The 24837-nt window shown below is 36.8% G+C and overlaps 1 protein-coding gene across 7 annotated transcripts in view; it reads left to right on the forward strand.

Annotated features, from left to right (window-relative positions):
- The first annotated feature begins 2100 nt into the window (after positions 1-2100).
- The window catches only part of Phc3 (polyhomeotic homolog 3), an 84835-nt gene continuing 62098 nt past the window's right edge, over positions 2101-24837 (forward strand). For 4 of the 7 annotated variants that reach the window (XR_013092534.2, XM_076868950.2, XM_076868945.2 and 1 more), the window contains exons 1-4: positions 2101-2135; positions 5779-5944; positions 10730-10885; positions 12768-12845. Coding sequence is in view for 6 of the 7 variants with exons in the window: in XM_076868950.2 (XP_076725065.1) it covers positions 2122-2135; positions 5779-5944; positions 10730-10885; positions 12768-12845 (414 nt within the window). In the remaining variant the exon portion in view is untranslated. Of the gene's footprint in view, positions 2136-5778; positions 5945-7170; positions 7251-10729; positions 10886-12767; positions 12846-24837 lie in introns of those variants that run through there. The other 3 variants (XM_076868951.2, XM_076868947.2, XM_076868948.2) reach the window with 2 other exon arrangements.

The raw sequence follows: 24837 nt of genomic DNA on the forward strand, positions 1-24837 counted from the left end.
AAGTTGTCCATCACACTTGTTCTCCTCTGTTTCATAGTGGCTTGCTGAATAATATAGTGAAGGAAATTTGGCTTTGTTAGTGGAGAGCTATTTAAGCTTAGGACACCATTTCTGGTATATGTTAGCAGTCAGGAAAGGTACTTAATTACCTGAGCCTCACTTGAAATTAATGTGACTTCAATGCTAAATGAGAATGATGATAATTATATTACAGAGTTGTTGTGAAGATCAACAAATGAGTTAGGTGGAAATCTTTTGCAGTGAGTAAGAAGCTATTCAAATGTTAGTTGTTGTAATAAACAGAGTCTTTAAATGGTTCTAAAAATCAATAATGATCTAATTTTACCTAATGTATTTTCTCATTTTGAAAGCCAATCTGCATGAGGCCACAAAAAAATATAGGCTTTCAGTATCCAAAGGAAAGGGGGATGAAAAAGAATTCTGGCCTATTCAAATACCCTTGGGTTGTGTATTAGTCTTAGGTCTAAGATGGTGCTTTCTTGCACTTCTGTTTTTCTAAACAATAATTTCAGCAATAAATATTAATAGACAGTTGATTCTAGAGAGATGAATGACAATGACATCATATCAAATCAGAAAGAAAAAGTAGTAATAGTTTTAAGCATCTAAGGGGCTTTTCAAAGTATCTTTCTCAGTGAGTTCTAGTAGGAAGTGAACTGCTATCAGTCAGGAAGAAGATAAAAAACCAAAAGAAAACAAATGATGTTATCAAATAAGAAAAGGGACAGCTTATGTTCACATAAGTATTTTTTTCCCTTCCTTAAGCACATCCCAGAACACAGGATTTCTAAGGATAAGTATACTTTTCATTGGAGCACATTACACTTTTAAGATGAATTTACACCAATACCTCATTCTTACTTCTTGAAATGAGCATGACTCCACTGTTTTACCAATACAAGAGATATCCTTGCCAGGCACAGTTGCATAGACCTATACTTTCTAGCTACTCTAGAGGCTGACTCAGGAGGATGCAAGTTCCAGGCCAGCCTGGGCAACTTTGGGAGGTGGGTCTCAAAAACAACAACATAAAAAAAAAGGGATGGGGATGTGGCTCAAGCGGTAGCCAGGCTCGCCTGGCATGCGTGCAGCCCAGGTTTGATCCTCAGCACCACATACAAACAAAGATGTTGTGTCCACCGAGAACTAAAGAAAATAAAATAATAATATTAAAATTCTCTCTTAGGAAAAAAAAAAAAAAAAGGCCTGGGGATTTAGCTTAGTGATGGCGAGTCCCTGGGTTCAATATCCAGTACAGCAAAACAAAACAAAAAATCTATTGTTTATGATCGATACTCTTTTTTCTACAAAGAGTAGTAAAGATTTTTTTTTTGTTCTTTGAATTTAAGGTTTCCAAAGAGATTGATGGGTCTGTTCCAAAGCAATAATGTCTATAAAAACCACTCACTCTCCAGGTTGACTTATTTCCGGGAACACATCTTTACTATTTTATAGTTATAGTTAATATTTTACTCATCTTTATATGTTTGTCTCACCCCGCCTCAGAGGAGTTGGCATATAGTAAAAAGTACTAGCAAACTAGCGGCCTTTCTTGTTTGTGTCCCATGCTATTCAAGTCTGCACTCCAGCGCTCACTGGGCCCACTAAGCGCTCACTTAAACTCTCTCGTGGAATTTATTTCTTAACCACCCACTCACCAGCATCTAAACATCACCTTTGAACCCGGTAGAGTGACCGCTGGGTAGGACCACCAAACTCAAGCGCGTCCCAGGCTAACAAGCCCCATGGTAGCAGCACCGAATTTCCTTTCTCTCTCAGACCTCAGCATCTTCGTGGGTATTTTCTTTCGAGACCCTCTTTGCGTATTTGTGTAGATATTCTTCAAATATTTAACTTAATAGTCTACGCAGAAGTTATACCTTTCTAAGAGGAAGATCCCGGGCAAGAGAAAGTAAAAGCTTGCAAATGAGATAGTGGAAAATAAGGTGGAGAAACCTGGTCACTTCAGAGACAGCAGGAGCTGACGTGGGCGAGGTATTGGCAGCTGAGGACCCCACATGACCAAAGGGGCCGACCCCGCCTCTCTGTCCGCCGCTGGGGGGCGCATGCGCAGCCCGTGCTAGTGATGGAGGAGAGAAGATGGCGGAAGCGGAGTGAGTGACTTGCTGGTGACTGATGTCGTAACCGGGGGCGAGTGGGGGCAGCGACACGTTCCTCAGTAGAAGAGCTCAGGGCTCTTTCGCTAGCAGTGCACGGAAGGGAAACCTGAGAACTACATATTCTGCTGGTGCCTGCTTGGCCCTAGTCGGGGGGCGGAGGCGAACTGAAGGGTCCAGTTGCCCTGCAGGCGGGAGCGCCCCTTCTGCCGTCTGGACCGGGTCGGCCGAGCCCTGAGCGCACGGTCACCTCTGAGGCCCTGTCCGCTAGGGTTCTCCAGGAAACAGATTCCTGTGGGCCCCTCAGGCGCTGTCATCCCTTCAAGTGGGCCCTGCGGGCCTCGTACGCCAAGGGCCCGCGGAGGCTGGGTAGGGCAGGGTGGGCACTGCCAGGCCTCCTTCGTGCTACCATCCTTCCGCTCCGGCGCCTCCCCGCTCTCAGCCGGAGAACGAGAGACCCAGCTGCCCACTGCCCTCCCGCGGTGGGGTAGGGCGAAGGCTAAGTGTCTTGGCGCGGGCCTGAGGGCGGCGGAGGTTGCTGCGCTCTGTTGAGGCTGAAAACACCCCGGAAGGAAAGACCTTTCCCTCGGGTCTCTGGCTGCAGGGTTTCTGTCTCCCTAGAGGGCCACATTCTTGTGTGGCAGTGTGATGGTATGCTTAGTTAGCGACTCTAAAACTTAAATATTTCTCGGGTAGGCCTCTTGTATACCAGAACTGCAGTCTGTATTTTGCAGGTATTTATATGCACAGACGGTAGAGTTACCAAAACTGTTCTTTTGTGCCAGGCCTCGAAATGCAATACCATGGTTTGGCCTGTTGCCCTCACCGATGCCTAGAATTTGTATTAGACTTGATGCCTAGAATTTGTATTCTCTGTGACGATTTTCGGTTAGTAGTTAGAACTGTGCCTGGGTTTGAGGATATGGTTGAGCAGAATAACTTTAAAAGTACCAGACTTTAAGCTGGCATTTTGCATATCACTTGGTGCATGGCACACACGTGTTATGATAGGCAGTAATGTGGTAAAAAGTTTTCCTTGTCTACTACTGATTCTGTATAATATTGAACCGTATGATACTGTGATTTGATAATTGGAAGGCAATTTGAAAAATAGCAAAGAAGTGTAAAAACATTCACTTCCTTTTTCCGTTTTCTTTTTGGTACTGCGGATTGAACCCAGAGGTGCTTTACCATTGAGTTACATACCTATCCCCTTTCGTTTTTTAAATTTTAGTTGTAGTTGGACACAATACCTTTATTTTATTTATTTATTTTTATGTGGCGCTGAGGATTGAACCCAGGGCCTCGCACATGCTAGGCAGAGTACTAGGCGAGCCCTCTGCTGCTGAGCCACAACCCTGTCCCTCCCTTTTCATTTTTTGTTTTGGGACAGGATCTGGCTGAATTGCTGAGGCTGGCCTTGAACTTATTATCCTCCTGCCTCAGTGTCTCCAATCATCATTTTCTAATAAAAAAAAGTAACTGAGGAATCAACTACTTCCTTTATTCTTTCACTTTCTCTCTCTCTTTTTTTTAATATTTATTTTCTAGGTATAGGTGAACACAATGTCTTTATGTGGTGCTGAGGATGGAACCCAGTGCCTCATTCATACTAGGCGACTGCTCCACCTCTGAGCCACAATCCCAGCCCCTCACTTTTTCTCTTAAAAGGAGATTGGTTCCTCAGAGCCAAATACTGTTTACATAGTGATATAGAAAAGAGGAAATTTGTACATAAAGGAAGTCCTATCAGGATAGTATATGAGTACCCAATTAGTGCCAAATTCCTTTTGCTTTTTGTGAAGTAGAAGAGTTTTTGTTACATTCTTGTCACACAGGTTGTGTTTCTCCGGAAGAAATGACTGATAAGAAAAGGCAGATAAAAGAAGGAAGATAAAACAGTATAATTTCAAGTGTATTTTTCATTATTATATGCACTGTGACCCTATAAAAATTACAGTAGTTCTAGCTTCTAACAATATTGAAGCCCTTAGAGTTGATTTTTTAGTGTTGAATTTAATCACATATGGATTCTGTGTTGGGAGAAATTTTGTATCACAATATAAGTGGAATTTTAATATTGGAAGAAATAGAAAATTTGGTACAAAAATGTACTTTACTGTCTATACACAAGGAAACTGTATTTGAGGAAAATTATATACTTATGCTGCTTTTAAAATTTAGAGCAATTCATCTTGAAAAAGATTTATATAAGGATGTGGGAAGTTGCTGTTAACTGCTACCCTTATTTCCGTAGAGTAATCTGTCCTTAAGTCAAACTCGATTATTATTAATAGTAAGGATAGAGCTGGACTGCAGCTCAGTGGAGGAGCACTTGCCTAGCCCATGTGAGGCACTGGGTTGGATTCTCAGCACCACATATAAATAAATAAATTAAATAAATATATTGTGTCACAGCAGATGAGGTAGAGAGGGAAGATGGGAGGGGAGGGGAGGGGGGATAGTAGGGGATAGGAAAGGTAGCAGAATACAACAGTCACTAATATGCCCTTATGTAAAAATGTGAGTGTGTAACCGATGTGATTCTGCAATTTGTATTTGGGGTAAAAATGGGAGTTCATAACCCACTTAAATCAAATGTATGAAAGATGATATGTCATGAGCTTTGTAATGTTTTGAACAACCAATAAAAAAAATAAATAAAATTTTTAAAAAAATAAATAAATATATTGTGTCCTACAACTTAAAAATTAAATAAAAGAAGGACAGTGTTGTAGAGCAATTAGAGAAAACCTGGTATGAATTAAACTTTTTTTGTTAACTCTTTTAAGATAACTTGTTTTTTAAGTAAAGTGTATATAGCAACCAAAACTAAGCTACTCAACAGAAGTCATATTCTTTTAAAATGTATAAATATGAGTGACTGTAATTTGTTGTTATCATCAAATGAATGCAAAGAATTGTTTTAAAGTACTCCGATATTGCTTAAATTTTTATTTTTCCAGTTAGTGTGGTATTCTCTTACCACCTATTTTGATTTTAAATCCCTCCTTTCAATATTGCAAAGATAAACTTTAGACCAGGTTTTGTCAGTTATATATCTTGGCTCACTTAAATTCAACATAGATAGATATTAACTATTAAATATCCTATGTATATGTAAAGTATTTTTCCCTTCTAAGTGTTTTTTGTGCTAGCTATATTTTGTTTCTTTATAGAGGCTTAGACTCTTGCTGATTATTTTCTTTTTCTTTTTTTTTCTCCTGGTACCAGGGATTGAGCCCAGGGGTGCTTAACCACTGAGCCACATCCCCAGTTTTTTTTTTTTTTTTTAATGTTTTATTGAGAGATGGGTTCTTGCTAAGTTTCTAAGGCTGCCTTTGAACTTACAATCCTCCTGCCTCAGCCTCCTAAGCCCAGCTTTCAGATTATTTATTGAAATGAATTTTTTTTTTTTTTTTTTTTTTTTGGTACTAGGGGTATTTAAGTACTGAGCCATACCCTCAGCTTTTGAAGTTGCTTAGGGCCTTGCTAAGTTGCTGAGACTGGCTTTGAAGTTGTGATCCTCCTGCCTCAGCCTCCCAAACCACTGGCCACTGTGCCCAGCTGGAATGAATATTCTTTAAAACTCATAAGATTATTCTTTTTGTCAATATAAATCCTTTGTGTTATCTGCCAGATTTAAAGACCACAGTACAACAATGGATAATGAACCAAACCCTGGAGCATCTTCTGTGTCGACAACAACCAGTAGCACAACAACCACCACCATCACCACTTCCTCTTCTCGAATGCAGCAACCACAGATTTCTGTCTACAGCGGTTCAGACCGACATGCTGTACAGGTATTTCAGCTATAATGATGGGTAAAATTAGACTTGGAGTATCATATTGCTTTTTGTTTAAACCAGATCAACGTATTGATTCAGATCCTCAAATATACAGTTATAATTGTTAAGATCTGGGCTGGGGATGTAACTCAGTGGTAGAGCACTTGCCTAGCAGGTACAGGGCCCTGGGTTCCATCCCTGGCACTGCTTTAAAAAAAAAGAAAAATTGTTAATGTTTGAAACAACCAGCAGTTATTTAATAATTATACTGTTAAATAGTTTGTTAACATTTATGTGTCAGGAAAATTATAATTGGAAGTCTCTTGATGTTGCTCTAAAGGAAAGGTACTCAACCTAGACCCCTAACATGCAGAATGACTCTAGGTTCAAATTTTGTATTTGAATCCAAAATATAGACTTGGGGAATTCTTTTCAAGTCTGTAGTTGCGTTAAGAGGTTTATTTTAAACCCATGTGGCCTAAGAACCTTAGTAGGAAGATGCCTTCTATAGTTCCTGGGGCAAATGAGAAAGGAAATATTTAAGAAGAGTCTTGGGCTAGGTCACTTATTAACTTTTAATAATAATGGAGATAATGTAGTATTGTATACTACATGGGCATTGCATTCTGATATGCTGTTTGAATCCCATTTTTGTTATCATCAGTATCTATGTGGCTTTGGGTGGGAGGCACAATCTCCTTGAGCCTTAGGAGACTAAAATGAGGACAAGACTACCTTTTTTATTAGTTTCTTTGAGGATTAAATGAAGCCTCTAGAACTCTGTGGAATATATTATAGGTACTTAATAAATACTAGTACCAGTATCTATTGAACAGTTGCTATGTGCCAAGCATCTGATAAATACTTCATGTGGATTATCATGTTTAATTCTCACCACACCTCTATAAAGTAGACATATGGGAAAACCAGTATTTTAAGTAGGCTAAATAATTTCCCGAAATTCATACAGCTAGTAGGTTTTCTGATTTCAAAGTCTGCACCCTTTATACCCTGTGAGTTCTTGTGTTTTTCTGTTATACCTTCTTGTTTCCTCTACTTCCTAATTGCATTTTTTTTTTCAGTCAAGGAGGGGCCTTGGGAATGCTAGGCAAATACTGTATCACTGAGCTATATCCCCAGCCTCTCTAATTGTATTCTTAACTGTTTGTGGTATAGTCTTCTCTCTGCTCCATTTTTCTCTAGTGTAATAACTATTAAACTGTTCTGTGGTTTAGGATTTAGTTTTCTGAAGTCACTGTAGAGTGGAATCAGAACTGTTGGGGACCCAGCCAGCTCAGCAGAATTCAAACTGGAATGGAGAGTATGCATTTAATGTTCTTCACTTTTCTCTGAGGCAAGGGATATGGGGGAGAGTATCTAGATCTTTGAGATAATGGGATTTTTTTTTGTGTGTGTGTGAGGGTGGGGTACTGAGGATTGAACTCAGGGGTACTTGACCCCGGAGCCACATCCCCAGCCCTATTTTGTATTTTATTTAGAGACATGGTCTCACTGACTTCCTTAGTGCTTCACTTTTTGCGGAGTCTGGCTTTGAACTTGTGATCCTCCTGCCTCAGACTCCTGAGCTGCTGAAATTACAGGCATATGCCATCATGTCCAGCTGGTGATAATGGGATATATATATTTTTTTAATATTTATTTTTAATTGTAGTTGGACACAATATCTTTATTTTATTTATATATTTTTATGTGGTGCTGAGGATCGAACCCAGGGTCTGACATGTGCAAGGTGAGTGCTCTACCTCTGAGCCACAACCCCAGCCCCATAATGGGATATTTTAATATGACATTTCATTTTCTAGTTTTCCCTTAAGATGGATGTATTAATAAAAATAAAGTATTATTGGAGATGTGTAGATGTAGATATACCTCACAAATATCTCTAACTCTAGTTGTTACAAAGATTATGGAATTGCTGTCCTAAAGAGCAATCAAATCAATATTTATTGAGCTATCTAAGTAGTTCTTTATTCTACCAGTTTTTTTTTCCTTAGTCCTGTGAATTCTCTTTAACTTGTTAATTCCTGTAGAGAAATAAAATAAGAACAATGTTCTGTACCTGTAACTTGTATTTATGCAATGCCAGGAGTATAGTGTTGAATAGTAATAAAAGATTACCAACTACAGAAAATTACTGCACTCTGATAAAATTATGTCAAATAGAGTGTTTATTTGTTTTTTTCAGTTTGATTTTTAGAATTTTATTACAGAATTAAAAGAAGATATATAGATTTGTCTTACAAGAAAAGATAAATTAATGTAATTCTGAATTACTTAATGCTGGTCTGTAGTCCTCTATAACCAGGAATCAAAAGCTTACATTGATTTTTGTGACAGGAGTTTTTAGCAAGTATGCAATTTGCTATTGGAGAGATGACATATGCATGCCTGAAGTAAACAATAATTCATGGAAATGTTCTTTCTTGAAATTTGGGTTCATGGTTTTATGGTTATAGGTGTCCAAAATTTAGATTGTGAAGCTATAGGATTATGGCTCTGTTACTTCCTTAGCACTTTGAAAACTCTGGTTTGATACTAAGATTGGGGTTCTGTGCTGTTTTGGTTACTTGGGCATGATATGACCTTGGAATGTGGCTGCAGAGGATTGGACTTACTTATCTTTTGAAGAGATGAAGGATTTTTCTCTGGTCTTAATAGAATACTTGACTTTACCACATTTATCTATTTGCGAAATTTCATGATTAGATTTTATATTTTATTAATATTCACAAACACTGAGTCTTTTTAATACTAATTTAAAAAAAATATTTATTTTTTAATTGTAGTTGGATAAAATACCATTATTTTATTTATTTATCTTTATGTGGTGCTAAGGATTGAAATTGAACCCAGGTCCTCGCATGTGCTAGGTGTACGCTCTATCACTGAGCCAAAACCTCAGCCCCAATACGAATAATTGTATTCTATGTGGAAAATTAACAACTCTGACATTTAAAAACATTAAAAAAATTATTGAGTAATTTTCAGAAAAAAAATAGTTTTGACAATTTTTGTAGGATTTTCAGACACTTAAAGAAAAGTTCAAACCAGAAGATAAAAATTACCTCTAACTAGCTATCCATCTACAGTACTCTTTTATGTTTTCCTAGACCCCTAATGTGCAGAATGACTTTAGGTTCAAATTTTGTATTTGAACCCAAAATATAGATTTAGACAAATCTTTTAGAGTATTCCTACTCATCTACTGAGTATTCTACTCATCTACAAACTCCTTGAGCCTCAGGATTAAAAAAAAAAAAAATCAAATGCAATTATAAGAAAAATACAATTATGAGATAGAGGAAGCAAGCAGGTATAATAGAAAAACACAAGAACTCACAGGGTATAAAGGGTGGTGTAGACTTTGAAGTCAGAGAAGCTACTAGCTGTATGAATTTGGGGAAATTATTTAGCCTACTTAAAACACTAGTTTTCCCATCTGTAAAATGGAGATAATAATTATGTCTACTTTCTCACTACATCTATAAAGAATTAAACAAGATAATCCACATGAAGCATTTATCAGATGCTTGGCACATAGCAATTGTTAAAGAGATACTAGCTACTAGTGTGTATTGAGTACCTATAATATATTCCACAGGGTTCTAGATGCTTCATTTAATCCTCAAAGAATACTCAGATTACTGAGTTATTTTGATATAAAAATGATTACTCAATTAATTTGGTATAAAAATGACATCTTACTCTAACTTTCTTCACCTGTTAATATATTTGAGAATGTTCTTATTAATAAATACAAGTCTGTATCTGCACTGTGAAATATGGTAGCCATTAGCTATCTGTGTACCTATTTACATTAAAATCAAAGTTCAGTTAAAGTTAAAAACCCAATTCCTTAGTTGCATTAGTCATATTTTCATGTTCAGTAGACACAGGTGGCTAGTAGTTACTCTACTAAACAGTGTAGAGCCATACTACTGTTTGTAATGGCTCCATAACAAAATATTCCTCTTCATACCTAAGCCCTGAATTCTTCCAACTTTTATCCAAAAAAGTTATACCAACTTAAATTCTCACTGACAGTGTGGGAAGATTTATTTTCTCAAATAAAAGTATTTTAAATCTTTATCCATCTGACAGTCGGAAAATAGTATCATGTTTTAATTTGTAAATTTTTGATACTAGTGATATTAAAGATTTCTTCAAATACTTATATGGTCCTTTTTAAAAAAAATATTTTTAAGTTGTTGATGGGCCTTTATTTTATTAGTTTACATGTGGTGCTAAGAATTCGAACCCAGTGCCTCACACATGCTAGACAAACACTCAACCACTGAGCTACAACCTCAGTCCTTGTATGGTTCTTTTATGGATTTATCTTTACTGGGTAATTTAATTTGTATAATTAGTGAATCCTAGCAATATGTAACTGGGAGAGAAATATGTTAATAAACTTGAGGACATTGAATCTTAAAGTAGTAAAATTTTAAACTGCCATTTTTATACTTCATTTTATAGTTAAGATAAAGGTTGGGCTGGAGCTGTGGTTCAGTGGCAGAGTGCTTGCCTAGCATACATGGGGTACTGGGTTTGATTCTCAGCACCACATAAGAATAAACAAATAAAATAAAGGTATTCTGTCCATCTACAACTACAAAATAATAATAATAAAAAAAAAAAGATAAAGGTTGAACTGGAGATATGGGTGAGTGATAGTGTGTGTGCAAGGACCTGGGTTTGATCCCCAGCACTGAAAAAAAAAAAAAAAGATAAAGGTTGAGATTATAATTTGACATTGGTTCAATTGACTTATCACAGGTAATTCAACAGGCATTGCATCGCCCCCCCAGCTCAGCTGCTCAGTATCTTCAGCAAATGTATGCAGCTCAACAGCAGCACTTGATGCTGCACACTGCAGCTCTTCAGCAGCAGCATTTAAGCAGTTCCCAGCTCCAGAGCCTTGCTGCTGTTCAGGTGAGACTGAAATAAATTAACAATTTTTAAGGCCAAACTTTATATTTTCTTCAGATACTTACTGAAAATAAATACCCAGGGTATTATTTCAGAGTTCTCATAAGTCTTGTGATTATTTGTGCTAAAGGAGATGTTAATAGACTACCAAATAGAAGTTAATTGGAGGAAAAATGAATATGTTTTATAATTGTTGCCAGCTTTTGTCTCTGTTTTTCATCCAAAGTGGATGGTGGTATGGTTTTGTATCCACAAAGTTCTAGGTACAACAGTGGATACTTAGGGCTTCATGAATTATATTTCTATTTTTTGAAAAAGTAAAGTTTTATTATGTAAATAATTTATATTAAAAATATCAATCAGTATAAAATTTTAAGAGGCAAATAAAATAGAAATGTTTCTTTTCCATATGTGCCATTGTGTCCTACTTTCAGAGGTGACTGTTGTAACAATTTAATATATATCCAAAAATCTTCTATATAAAAATGCATATATGTACTTTCCTAAAATCTAATCATATTATTTCAATTAATAACATAATTTTATGATTCAATACCTATGTTTAAATTTTTTTGTTAATATTGTACAACTTAAATAAAACTGTGTGAGATTTAATCTTAAATCTCCTCATCAGAGAAGGATCTCAGTTGAATGAACCTGAAAAAAGTTTACTTCTGTTATTGACAGATACCAGATGTTACTTCTTTTCAGTAGTGTAATTTTAAGTAACATCATGTTCATAATATGACTTAGGAAACTGAAACCCACTGGCTCTTGATGTAGCTCAAATGTCTTTTTTGTAATGGTAGAGTGGTGATTCAGCTTCAGAAATGTCAAGAAACCTGAAGAGTGAAATTAGTACAGCTAATCAGATTAGCTTTGGGGCCTGTTTTCACCATTCATATTTTTCTTTTCTTTAAAAAAAAAAAATCTGTTTGGCCAAAGATTAAATTGAGCTTTGGTTCTTATTTTGTTTTTGTGTTATGCTGGTAGTAGAAAGGTTTGTTTGTTTGTTTGTTTGTTTGTTTTTTTAATTGGTTGTTAAAAACATTACATAGCTCTTGACATCTCATATTTCATACTTTGGATTCAAGTGGGTTATGAACTCCCATTATTACCCTGTATACAGATTGCAGAATCACATTCGTTACACATCCACATTTTTACATAATGCCATATTAGTGACTGTTGTATTCTGCTACCTTTCCTATCCTCTGCTATCCCCCCTCCTCTCCCCTCCCATCTTCTCTCTCTATCCCATCTGCTATAATTTAATTCTCTCTCGTTTTTTTTTCCTTTTTTCCCCTCACAACCTCTTATATATAATTTTGTATAACAATGAGGGTCTCCTTTCATTTCCATGCAATTTCCCTTTTCTCTCCTTTTCCTCCCACCTCATGTCTCAGTTTAATGTTAATCTTTTCCTCTTGCTCTTCCTCCCTGCTCTGTTCTTAGTTGCTCTCATTATATCAAAGAAGACATTTGGCATTTGTTTTTTAGGGATTGGCTAGCTTCACTTAGCATAATCTGCTCTAATGCCATCCATTTCCCTGCAAATTCCATGATTTTGTCATTTTTTAGTGCTGCGTAACACTCCATTGTGTATAAATGCCACATTTTTTTTTTTTTTTTTACCCATTCATCTATTGAAGGGCATCTGGGTTGGTTCCACAGTCTAGCTATTGTGAATTGTGCTGCTATGAACATCGATGTGGCAGTATCCCTGCAGTACGCTCTTTTAAGGTCTTCAGGGAATAGTCCGAGAAGGGCAATAGCTGGGTCAAATGGTGGTTCCATTCCCAGCTTTCCCAGGAATCTCCATACTAGCAGAAAGGTTTTAACTTCAGGTTTTTGCAGGCATATTATAATGGTCTTATTATTTTAGGCAAGTTTATCCAGTGGAAGACCATCTACGTCCCCCACAGGAAGTGTCACACAACAGTCAAGTATGTCCCAGACATCTGTAAGTACCCTACGTTTTTTTTCTTGGATTTAAAATTTAAAAAAAAAATTCAATTACTGTTTTCCAAAACTATACTGTTGTAATTCATGAAGCTATTAGTGTAGATTTGTTACATACCTTAAGTAATAATAAGTGTTTAGGAATACGAGTGATGAAATTGTAGAATTCAGAATTATTGTTAAACTTCTGAAAATCTTAAGTTTTAATAACCATTTTGTGGGGTTGGGGTTGGGGTTGTATCTCAGCAGTAGAGCACTTGCCCAGCACATCTGAGGCCCTGGGTTTGATCCTCAGCACCACATATAAATAAATAAAAAATAAAGGTACATTAACAACTAAAAAATATTTTAAAAAAATATTTGGAATATGTATTTCCTAAGAACAAGATTGTTCTTTTATGAAACCATAGGAAAATTATTAGATTACAGAAATTTAACTGATATAGTATAGTTTATGTTGGAATTACATCAGTTTTCTCAGGTTTGTCAGCCTTGAAACTAATGTCATTATGGACCATAGTTTTTTTTAGTGTGTGGCTGACTGTCATGTGCATTATGAGGCATCATCCCTCGAAGTGGATACCAACAGCAGACTATGGCTTTCTCCTTCCCCCCAGGTGACAACTAAAAATGTTTTATGGGGGACAAAACTGCCTTTGGTTGAAAACCATTGTGTTATTCTAAAAATGAAAACCATTGTGTTATTCTAAAAATCCTGGTCCAGTATAGTAGTACTTTCATATTCTGTAAAATTGACTTTAATAAAATATAGATTATAGGTTTTAAGAAACTTAAGAGGAGCTTGTGCTATATTCTTCAATTAAGGATATGGTCTTTGCTAAGTACATTCTGTGTTCAGCATGTAGGTGTTTTTCTAACTATTGATCTGCATTTTTAATTAAAAAATTCTTTTTCTTAGCACATAAATATCCTGGAATATGACAAAATTAGTTATGAATATTTTATCTTAACTCTCAGCATGAATACTGTAGTTAATGATTATTAATATTAGATGTCTTGATTTAATACAGATGTATTAAGGAAAGGCATAGTAAATACTTTGTTAGTTGAAGAATTATAGACAAATTATTCTGTGAAATATGGAATAACATTAAGATATATATGTGTATGTGCATATGTATAGAGTTTTGTTGTCTTATAATTAACAGGTATCCTTTTAAACTGTTTTATTATGATTTTCTGTATGTGACATTCACAGAAATTAAGATTACAATGATTGTGCTTATATTTTTTTTAATATTTTTTTAGTTATAGGTGAATGCAATATCTTTATTTTATTTTATGTGGTGCTGAGGATCGAACCCAGTGCCTCTTGCATGGTAGGTGAGCACTCTACCTCTGAGCCACACCCTAGCCCGATTGTGCCTATTTTTTAAAAATAATTTTTTAGAATGCTCACCATCTCTAGCAGTCAGAGAAATGCAAATCAAAACCACCCTAAGATACCATCTCACTCCAGTAAGATTGGCAGCCATTATGAAGTCAAACAACAACAAGTGCTGGCGAGGATGTGGGGAAAAGGGTACACTTGTTCATTGTTGGTGGAACTGCAAATTGGTGCAGCCAATCTGGAAAGCAGTATGGAGATTTCTTGGAAAGCTGGGAATGGAACCACCATTTGACCCAGCTATTCCCCTTCTCGGTCTATTCCCTAAAGACCTAAAAAGAGCATGCTACAGGGACACTGCTACTTCGATGTTCATAGCAGCACAATTCACAATAGCAAGACTGGAACCAACCTAGATGCCCTTCAATAGACAAATGGATAAAAAAAATGTGGCATTTATACACAATGGAGTATTACTCTGCATTAAAAAATGACAAAATCATAGAATTTGGAGGGAAATGGATGGCATTAGAGCAGATTATGCTAAGTGAAGCCAGCCAATCCCTAAAAAACAAATGCCAAATGTCTTCTTTGATATAAGGAGAGTAACTAAGAACAGAGTAGGGACGAAGAGCATGAGAAGAAGATTAACATTAAACAGGGATGAGAGGTAGGAGGGAAGGGGAGAGAGAAGGGAAATTGCATGGAAATGGAAGGAGACCCTCAGGGTTATACAAAATTACATACAAGAGGAAGCGAGGGGAAAGGGAAAAATAATACAAGGGGGAGAAATGAATTATAGTAGAGGGGGTAGAGAGAGAAGAGGGGAGGGGAGGGGAGGGGAGGGGGGATAGTAAAGGATAGGAAAGGCAGTAGAATACAACAGACACTAGTATGGCAATATATAAATCAATGGAAGTGTAACTGATGTGATTCTGCAATCTGTATACGGGGTAAAAATGGGAGTTCATAACCCACTTGAATCAAAGTGTGAAATATGATATATCAAGAACTATGTAATGTTTTGAACAACCAACAATAAAAAAAATAACAATTTTTTAGTTGTAGATGGACACAATTCTTGTATTTTATTTATTTATTTTTATGTGGTACTTAGGATCGATCCTAGTGCTTCATACATGTGGGGCGAGCACTCTACCACTAAACCATAATCCCAGCCCTGATTGTGCTTATTTTTTATGACATGGTTAATGCTGCTTGTTATTACCAGGCAGTATTGTACCATGTAGTAGGCACTTGTGAATGACTGGTTGGAGAAAAGAAGCATGAAGGGAGAATAGATGTCTAGTGTGAAAAAAAGAATAATATATCATATATCACATTTGTTTTATTTATGAATCCCAGGTAGCTAGTCCTCAAATGAATTGACTAGCAGTATATATTATAATGGCCAAAGTAACTTAGTAAATTGAGGTTACTATCCAAAAGAGAGGCAGAACGTGGTAATAGAAGTATCTAGGTAATGATAATAATGAGCCATTAGGTGGCAGTCTAATATTCATAGTTTTGGTTATTTTGAGGTAAGTTTTCAGGTAAAGTGAAGCTGTGGGAGTGGTTTAGCTTCCAGAAAGGATTACAGCGTAGGCTGTTGAATAATTAGCTAGATTGGTTGATATAGAGTCAGAATGGGATCTCAGTGAGGAAATGAATATTATATAAAAATCAAACCAGATACCAGGACATATAACCTGGGGAAACTGTGTAGTTTGGTAAATAAACTTGATAATTGAATGTATAGGTAACTAGCAGGTGCCAGCTTTATCTTCTTTCCCCTTATTGGATCAGGATAGCTAATTCTAGACTAATACTAGTAGTGATGGTGGTGATTTTATGGTTGTTTGACTCTAAAATTAATTGGGACTGAACCTTTATGTTGGTATCTTCAGCACTTCAATTGAAAGAGGGTAAGGTTTAGTTAAATTTGGCTTGCCAAAATGAAATCTGAACCAATTGAAAACTTTGCTGCTGCCAAAAAAACAACAGAAACAAGGTTAAAAGTAACACAATGGAAGAGAATATATTTGCACCATGTATGTCAAATGGCTTTTATTTCTAAAATCCAAAATGTTCTTTTTTAAAAATATTTTTTAGTTGTCGATGGACATAATACCTTTACTTAAATTTTTTTTTGTTAGTTGTAAGACACAATATCTTTATTTTATTTATTTATGTGGTGTTGAGGATCAAACCCAGTGCCCCATGCATGCAAGGCAAGCATACTACCACTGAACCACATTCCCTGCCCCCAAATGCTTTTATATTAGTAATATAAACAATGAACATTTACAAAAGACTCTAATTGGGAATTAAAAAAAATTTTTTTTTAGTTGTAGATGGTCACAATACCTTTATTTTGTTTATTGTTATGTGGTGCAATGATCAAACCCAGTGCCTCACCCATGCTCAGCAAGCACTCTACCACTGAGCTACAACCTTGGCCCATAACTGGGAATTTTTAAAAGAAAGACTGGGTTGGGAGTACATCTCAGTGGTAGATCACTTGCCTAACATGCCTGAAGCCCTGGTTTCAGTCCCCAACACCAGGGGTGGAGGAAGGACTACTTTTGACTTTAAACATATAAAAATATATTTATTGTATTAATAATAAATATATGTAAAAACAATCATGATGTCCCATTTTTACCTGTCAAATTCAAAAGCAAGGCAAAGCGTTTAAATAATACTCATTGCTGGCAAGGATGTAAAATATTTGGCACACACGTATACTATTAATGGGAATGTAAATTGGTACAATTTTTCTGGAGAGTTATTTGGCAGTATGTATAAAAATTTAAAATGTGCATGCCCTTTCATATGGAACTCTTTTTTAAAAAATATTCTTTTAGTTATAGATGGACACAGTACTATGGGAGCCCAACCTTGCACGTGACTGAGTCACACTCCCCGGCTGGATGCTGAGGCACTCAGTCACAGAAATGTAGCAGAGCTTTCCCCACCCTTCTTGGGTTTGAGGGATGGTGTCTTGTGCATGGGTGTGTTTTGCTACAGCCCCATGGGTGGAGCTATGCTCCCCTGTTCCTTTGTAATATAACCCCTTGCCCTGTTTAGGATAGAATCTTCCATGGAAGTTCCTTGTGTGTGTCCCCTTCTCTTACTGTGCCTTTGGGTGTGGCCTACCCATATGTCAGTCAACCTGGTGACAGTGGACATCATGAAGATAGACTCAGCCCCCTGAAACCTGATCCCTTGCCTCATTTGAATAGCTTCTCCCCAATAAAAGGGGTCAGTGTGTGTGTGTGTGTGTGTGTGTGTGTATGTGTGTGTGTGTGTGCGCACGCTCGCGCGCGCGCTCTCTCTCTCTCTCTCTCTCTCTCTCTCTCTCTCTTCCTGCGGACCTTTAAGGTCAGAGGAGCCGTCACAGCGACCCCAAAGAAAAAGGTATTTGTGTCTCTTGTGTGGTTATTTTGCATAGCCCAATTAGTCCAGTTTCTCTGGAGTGGCCCCTGAGCCTTTTAGTCGCGAGAACAGAAACCCTGCAGAGTACCTTTATTTTATTATTTATTTTTATGGGATGCTAAGGATCAAATCCAAAGCTTCACACATGCTACAACCCCAGCCCCTCATATGACTGTTACTTTTTACTGATATCATTAAAAATGACAGGACTGTGGATATAGCTCAGTGCTAGACCATTTGCGTAGTATATGCAAGGCTATGTGACCCCAGTGCTGCAAAAAACACAAAAAACAAAAACAACCCCTCCCCTACATAATTATGTGTATATGCATGGTTTACAGTAGTAAAGCATTATATACAATTGAAGTGTCCATTGATTGTAGGACAATTAGTGATAATTCATACAATGGAGTACTGTAGCTACTAAAAAATGCTATACATGTGCATGTAGATAGACTTTGATTTTTATTATGTATTGAGTATAAAGAGCAAGAATGCATAGTATGATCTCTTTCATTTTGATTATTCTATTTTTCAGTTCTAAAATTTCCATTTGTTTCTTCTGTATATCTTTTATTTCTTTGTTGTGACTATTTTTAATATGTTGACACCAGAGGGGATGCTTCCCACAATTACTGAACTGTGGTGGAAATTCTGGCTCTTCACTGGGCCTCTATGGAAGCTTCCCTGACTGGGAGGAACAGGAGTGCCTTGTTACTGCTTCCTATGTAGTCTTTCCACCCCTATACTGCATAGTACATTGTGATGGTGGTGGTAGTTTATTACTACTTGGTTGGGATGAAAGTCCTGGCTCTCTACTTGGCTTTTTCTGACACTAATTAATTATAGAGGGTTGATTGAGGGGATGGGATGCCTTTGTAGGTGAGAGTATAGTTTTTTGTTGTTGTGGGTGGAGCCACAGTTTTTTCTTTAGTGTTTGCCCATAGTAAAGTAATTATTGTCTTAAGTTTTTTGTGTTGCTGGGCTTTCTCTTTCCTGATCCTTTGGCTAAAAAGAGCAGGCTTTTGTTAGGCTGTTTTGTTTGTGCCCATCGGTGTCTGGGTTACTGAATTCTTTAGTTCCAAGTTTGGGTTATATGAGACAAGAAAAAAAAAAAAAAAAAAAAACCCAGGGAACTCACCACCATGATGTACATGGAGTCTCCAGTCTCCGGCCAATCTGCTTTTCTTCATCTTTTGGTATCTTTATGTTTATTTTATATGTCACAAGGGTTTTTAGTTGTACTTAGTGGGAGGAATAAGGAAAAGTACATCTCCATCTTTCTGAAAGTAGACTTCTTGTCATTTGACTTACTTTTAAAAAGTTCTAACTATACAAATGTCTGATTATGCAGACAGAAAACCTTTAATAATACAAAACAGGTATTAGTGGTTATCTCTGAGAAAAGAGGCTGAAAAGCTTTGTTAATATTTATGTTGCCTAAATAAAATTAAAGTTTTTGGTTAAGAGATAGACAATAAAAGTGATAGAGCAAGCCCAGCATGGTAGCCTATGTCTGTCATCTCTGTAATTTCAGTTACTGGGGCAACTGAGGCAGGAGGATTGCAAGTTCAAGGCCAGCCTCAGCAATTCAGTAAGACTCTATCTCAATTAGAAAAGGATTGGGGATGTAGCTCAGTGCCCCTGGGTTCCATCCCAGTACTGGGGGTGGGTGGGGAAGTATAGAGAAAAAAGTATAGAGTGAAAGTAAACATCCCTTTTCCACACTTGCCTTGACAAAATTTGTGTGACACTCTCCTATCTTATTACTTGCATTTATATATATAAATGCAAAAAATAGTCTTGTGATTAATTTGTTTTAATGTAAGTGAAGTACCTATCTATATTATTCATCTATAGATAGAAAATATTCCATCCAGACTTTCTCTTCTAAGTATTTTGGGCATTTTTAGCTGGAAAAGATTACGTGACTGGAAAAGTCAAAAGTCCTGTAAATGACTCAAGGGGTACTTGAACCTCAATAAGGCTTGCCTTGTTGCTTTTTGGCCCTGGAATCTGCATTAATCCCAGATATTTTGACTTCGGTTCATTGTACTATTCTCCCCAAATGGGGAAAAACTTGGTTTTAATAGCTTTTTAGTTATATTACTAGACAAGATGAACTTTTATTTTAAGCTCAGTTAGTTTTGTAACTTTATTAATTCATGCATTCACTTATTCACCAAATACTTATTGAGCATTGAATATGTGCTAAATACTGGTCTAGGTATTGGAGATATAGTAAAAGAACAAAAAAACATTCCTGTAGTGGAGCTAGGGTTACATAGTCAACAAGGGTATAATAAGTCAGATAGTGGTACGTACAAGTACTATAGAGGGAAATAAAGCAAGGAAGAGGAATGGGGTGGAGGGATTTGCTGATTTACAGTGACTAAGGAAAGCCTTGTTAATAAAAGTAGCATTTGAAAGAGGATAAGGGAGGCAGACATGCTCAAAGAACAGAAGGGAGGGCAGTGTGACTGGAGTGAAATGAAAGTGACATGTGGTTTAGAGATGACATCAGAAAAGTAGTTCTAGCCAGGTGTGGTGGCATACATCTGTAATCCTAGCAACTCGGGAGGCTGAGGCAGGAGGCTGGCAAGTTTGAGGCTTGCCTCAGCAGCTTAGCAAGGACTTAAAGCATTTTAACAAGACCCAGTCTCAAAAATAAAAAGGTCTGGAGATTTGGCTTAGTTGGGAAAGTACCCCTGGGTTAAATCCTGGTTCCAAAAAATAAAAAAAAAATCATAGAAGATAATTCTAATTCTAGTCATGAGATTATTAGCCTTTGGATTTTACTTGAAATTAATTGAGAAGCTATTGAAGAGCAGTTTATGGGGGAAAGTGACAATCTCACAGAAGTAATATGATCTCACACTGATTTTTAGCTTCACTCTAATTTTGAGAGCAGGCTGTTAGAGGCAAAGACAGAAGCATGGGAGGGCACTTTAGTGGTTCTTTTAATAATCCAAGTGAGAGGTATTGATTCTTGGACTGATGGTGATGATGGGTGAGGACTGAAAAGTGGTTAGCAAGATTCTGAATATTTTTTTCTTGAACATTTTATTATGAAAATATCTAGCAGATTGAGTAAAAGATGTACGGAAAGGCAAGGAGTCAAGGATGATTCCAGTGTTTTGGCTTAGGAATCTAGAAGGATGGAGTAGTAAGTAGGTGTTGGGGAAGAAAAGCAGGAGTTTGGTTTTGGGTATGTGAAGTTTATGATGTGTATTAGACACACTTGTAATTGTTTAGTAGGTATTGGACAGATGAGTTGGGAGTCAAATGGGAGATCTAGTAATTAATGATGTCTCTCTCAGGGTGTCTCATTGAAAATTCAAGTCAATCTCAGTCTCAAGAGTTTCTGATGATTTAACTATTGTTTGTGGCATTTCATAAGAGAAAGTTTGGGAGAATGGAGATGAGGCATCTGGGTTCTAATGTTAGATTCTGTGACTGACCAGTTGTGTGATTTCAGACAAGTTATTTAACCTCCCTGTACTCCGAGTTTTTTGTAAAATTAAGAGGTCTAATTAGATTTATTTTTATTTTTTTAAAAGTGTTCTCATCTAGGTATCTCTGGATCTGGATCAAGGAGAAGGTTTAATAAATGATGATGTGAACTGAATTGCCTCCCTGAACTCATATGTTGAAGCCCTGACTGGTTGTATTAAAAACAGGAGGCCTATAAGCTGGGGTTGTGGCTCAGCGGTAGAGCACTCTTCTAACACGTGCGAGGCACTGGGTTTGATCCTCAGCACCACATAAAAATAAATAAATAAATGTCCAATTACAACTAAAAAAAAGTATTAAAGAAATAGGCCCTTTAAGGAGGTTGGGGCGGGGGAAGGCAACATTTGCAGAGAAGGGTACTTATTATAAGATCATGATCCTAAAAAAGTAGATCTCAGTTTTAGGGGTTATTATTGTGTGGGATCCTGTGTTGGTCCATACTAACAAGGATAATCTGTTTCAGTACTTTCAGTGCCTATTTAGTGTTAGGCACAATGTCAGGTACCAAGGATTCAAAGTGAACAAAGGTTTAAGAGCACACTGAGGATATAGACAAGTAAACTGATAAGAATGTGTTTTGGTGAAGTATCTATTTTTAAAGGTTACATGGAAAATAAATTTTGAATCCCTTATGGAACTGAAAATTCTCTCCCCATACATTTTTTTTTGGTGGCGGAGGCGGCGGGGGGGGGGGGGTTACCTGACCACTGAGCCACATCCCCATCCCTATTTGTATTTTATTTATGACAGTGTTTCACTGAGTTGCTTAGGGCCTCGCCATTGCTGAAGCTGGCTTTGAGGTTGTGATCTCATGACTCAGCCTCCCGTCCCTATATATTTTTTGTATCTATTGTTACGTGAATTTTATATTGAAATTAATTATTCTTTGGAAATTTGAAAACAAGGATTGTTTTCAAAATTTTAGTTATTGGGGCCTGGGCTGTAGTTTAGTGGTAGAGCGCTTGCCTAGCAATTGTGAGGCCATGGGTTTGATCTCCAGCATCACAAAACAAAAATAAAACAAAATAAAAACTAACAACAGAAAGAATAAACAGCCCACCAACTTTAAAATTTTAGATATTGCTGAAAAAAAGGCTATTATTAGTCTCATTATCATTGCTCTGGGGTAACTGCTTGTTCTTTCTGGAATCTTTTAGATTTGCCTATTATTCTCTTTTAGTTTTTTATTTTTTCTTAAGTTTCATGAGGATATGTGTAGAAATCATGGTGTAGGACACTTGTACGACCCTCTCTGGGTGAAAACTAGGTATTTAATGTTCATGTATGTGAAACTAAAAATTTATAAGGAAAGTTTTCCTGTTGTTTCTCTGTTCTTGTTCTCGCTTCCTCCCTCCACCTCTCTCTGTCTCTGTGGTGCTAGGAATGGAACCTAGGGCCTTTTGCATGCTAAGCATGCACTCTGCCAGTGGGCATCTTCGCACTCTCTTTGGAGCTCCTTGGTGAGTTTTGTTTTTTCTGGATTGATCCTTTATTTCTTTTACCTTTTCATTCTTTTTCTATTGTGGGATGTTGGACTTTTTTTTTTTTTTTTAAACAATTTACTTGACCTCTCCCCCACCCCCCCAAGTTTAGTTCAGCCATTGTATTTCCAATTTCTAGGAGCATCTTTTGTTTGCTCATTCTTTTCAGATGATCCTGTTTTTCTGTATGGATGATATTTATCAGACTTTTTATTTTTTATCTTTGTTTCATTTTTTTGTTGTAGTAGGGATTGGATCCAGGGCCTTGCACATGCTAGGCAAGCATTCTACCCCAACCCTACTTCTCAGATGTTAAAAACGTTTTTCTCTGTTTCTCTATTAATCTATTTTCCTTAGGAACTATCTTAGTCTTTTTCTTCCATTGTGCTGCTGGATTTTCTCTTGTAAGAGAAAGCTATCTTCTTTTCAAATTCTTAGTTTTCTCCTTATGTTTAAGAGTGCATGATTGTCACTTAATTAGGTGGGTTTCCTCCACTGCACTGAAGGTACATTTGTCCCCCTGTAGGGCCTTTTCCTTAGTGGAAAAATTGGAATGTTGGTGTTTGCATATGGAAATAACAGTGATTGTGATTGCTGCTATATATTGGTCTGTTTGGAGTTAAAGGTGCACAGATATGGAGATGACAGTTTAGTTGTAGAAGTTAAGTTACAGTGTCTAAGTATCCACTTTAGAAACCTAGCATTTCTTGGAGCTGGGCTGTAGCTCAGTGGGAGAATGCTTGCCTGGCACATGGGAGGCGCTGGGTTCGATCCTCAGCACCACGCAAAAACAAATGAACAAAATGAAGGTATTATGTCCATCTATAACTAAATATATTAAAAAAAAGAAAGAAAGAAAGAAAGAAAGAAAGAAACCTAGCATTTCCCTGGCAGTTCCTTTGACTTAGAGAAGAGTCCTGTCTTTCTGGAAGGTTCAGATGCTGGTGGTTCTAGGTGTTAAGTGTAGTGAGCTTATTACACTTGAATCTGTTTCGTGGGAGACTTTCAGATAACTCTCCAGTTTTTAGCCACACTTCTTAACTCTGCCCCTATACCTATAATCTCTGGGTTTACTTTTGCTCTTATTTCTTCCTTCGTATATTTTGGATTATAGCCACCTTCACTCTTTTATAGAAATGTGATAGTATAATTTTTTAGAACTTTTTTTTTTTTTAGTTGTAAACGGACACATCTTTATTTAATATTTTTTATGTGGTGCTGGGGATTGATCCAGTGCCCCAAGCATGCTAGGCAAGCGCCCTACTACTGAGCCACAACTCCAGCCCAATGATAGTATAATCTTGATACAGATGGCAGCTCCTCTCTCTTTTTATTTTAGTGTATGTATGTCTTTTGTTTTATGTTGTTCTTTTATATCCCAGTTTTGTTTTGTTTTGTTTTGTTTGGTACTAGAAGTTGAACCGAGGGACAATTAACCACTGAACTACATCCCCAGCCCTTTTTATTTTTTATTTTGAGATAGAGTCTCACTAAGTTGCTTGCAGCCTTGCTAACTTGCTGAGGGTGGCCTTGAACTTTAGATACTCCTGCCTCAGCCTCCAGAGTCTCTGGGATTACAGGCATATATCACCGAATATGCCACTGCATATGCTTGTTGTTTTGAAATCATTTAAACCCATAGAAAAATAGAAATACTAAGCAGTGAACTTCATATGCCCTTCTTATAGTTATACCAATTGTTGTTTTCCGTATTTGCTCTGTCTCTGTATTTGTATATAGACTGTTTTCCTGATGATTTGAAAATAAGTTTATTTTAAAAAATATATTTGAAGATAAGTTGTAGGCAGCGTTACCCTTCAGTCTAAGGAGATTTTCCTGCATAGCGACAATATTGTTATATCACACCTAAGAAACTGAACATTAATACACTAATATCTAGCATGTGGTCCATATTCTGATTTCCTTTGTAGTCTTCCAAAAAGGTTATTCTTTTTATAAACTTTCTTCCCATCCAGGATTTAATTAAGGATCACAGTGCATTTGAGTGTTCTTTTTGTCCTATAATATAAAAAAAGTCTCCTTGTCTTTTTTGGTTTTTCTTTCATGATATTTGAAGAGCTCAGTTCACTTGTTGAATGGAATGTCGTACTGTCTGAATTTCTCTTTCTTTAATCCTTTTTGTTATTGTGTTGCTATTTTAGTGAGTCTTAGGAGGGAGAAGCAAATGTTCATTGATTTTAAGTATGATTTTT

Source organism: Callospermophilus lateralis, chromosome 10 (genome assembly GCF_048772815.1).
Source record: "Callospermophilus lateralis isolate mCalLat2 chromosome 10, mCalLat2.hap1, whole genome shotgun sequence".
NCBI classification, from domain to species: domain Eukaryota; kingdom Metazoa; phylum Chordata; class Mammalia; order Rodentia; family Sciuridae; genus Callospermophilus; species Callospermophilus lateralis.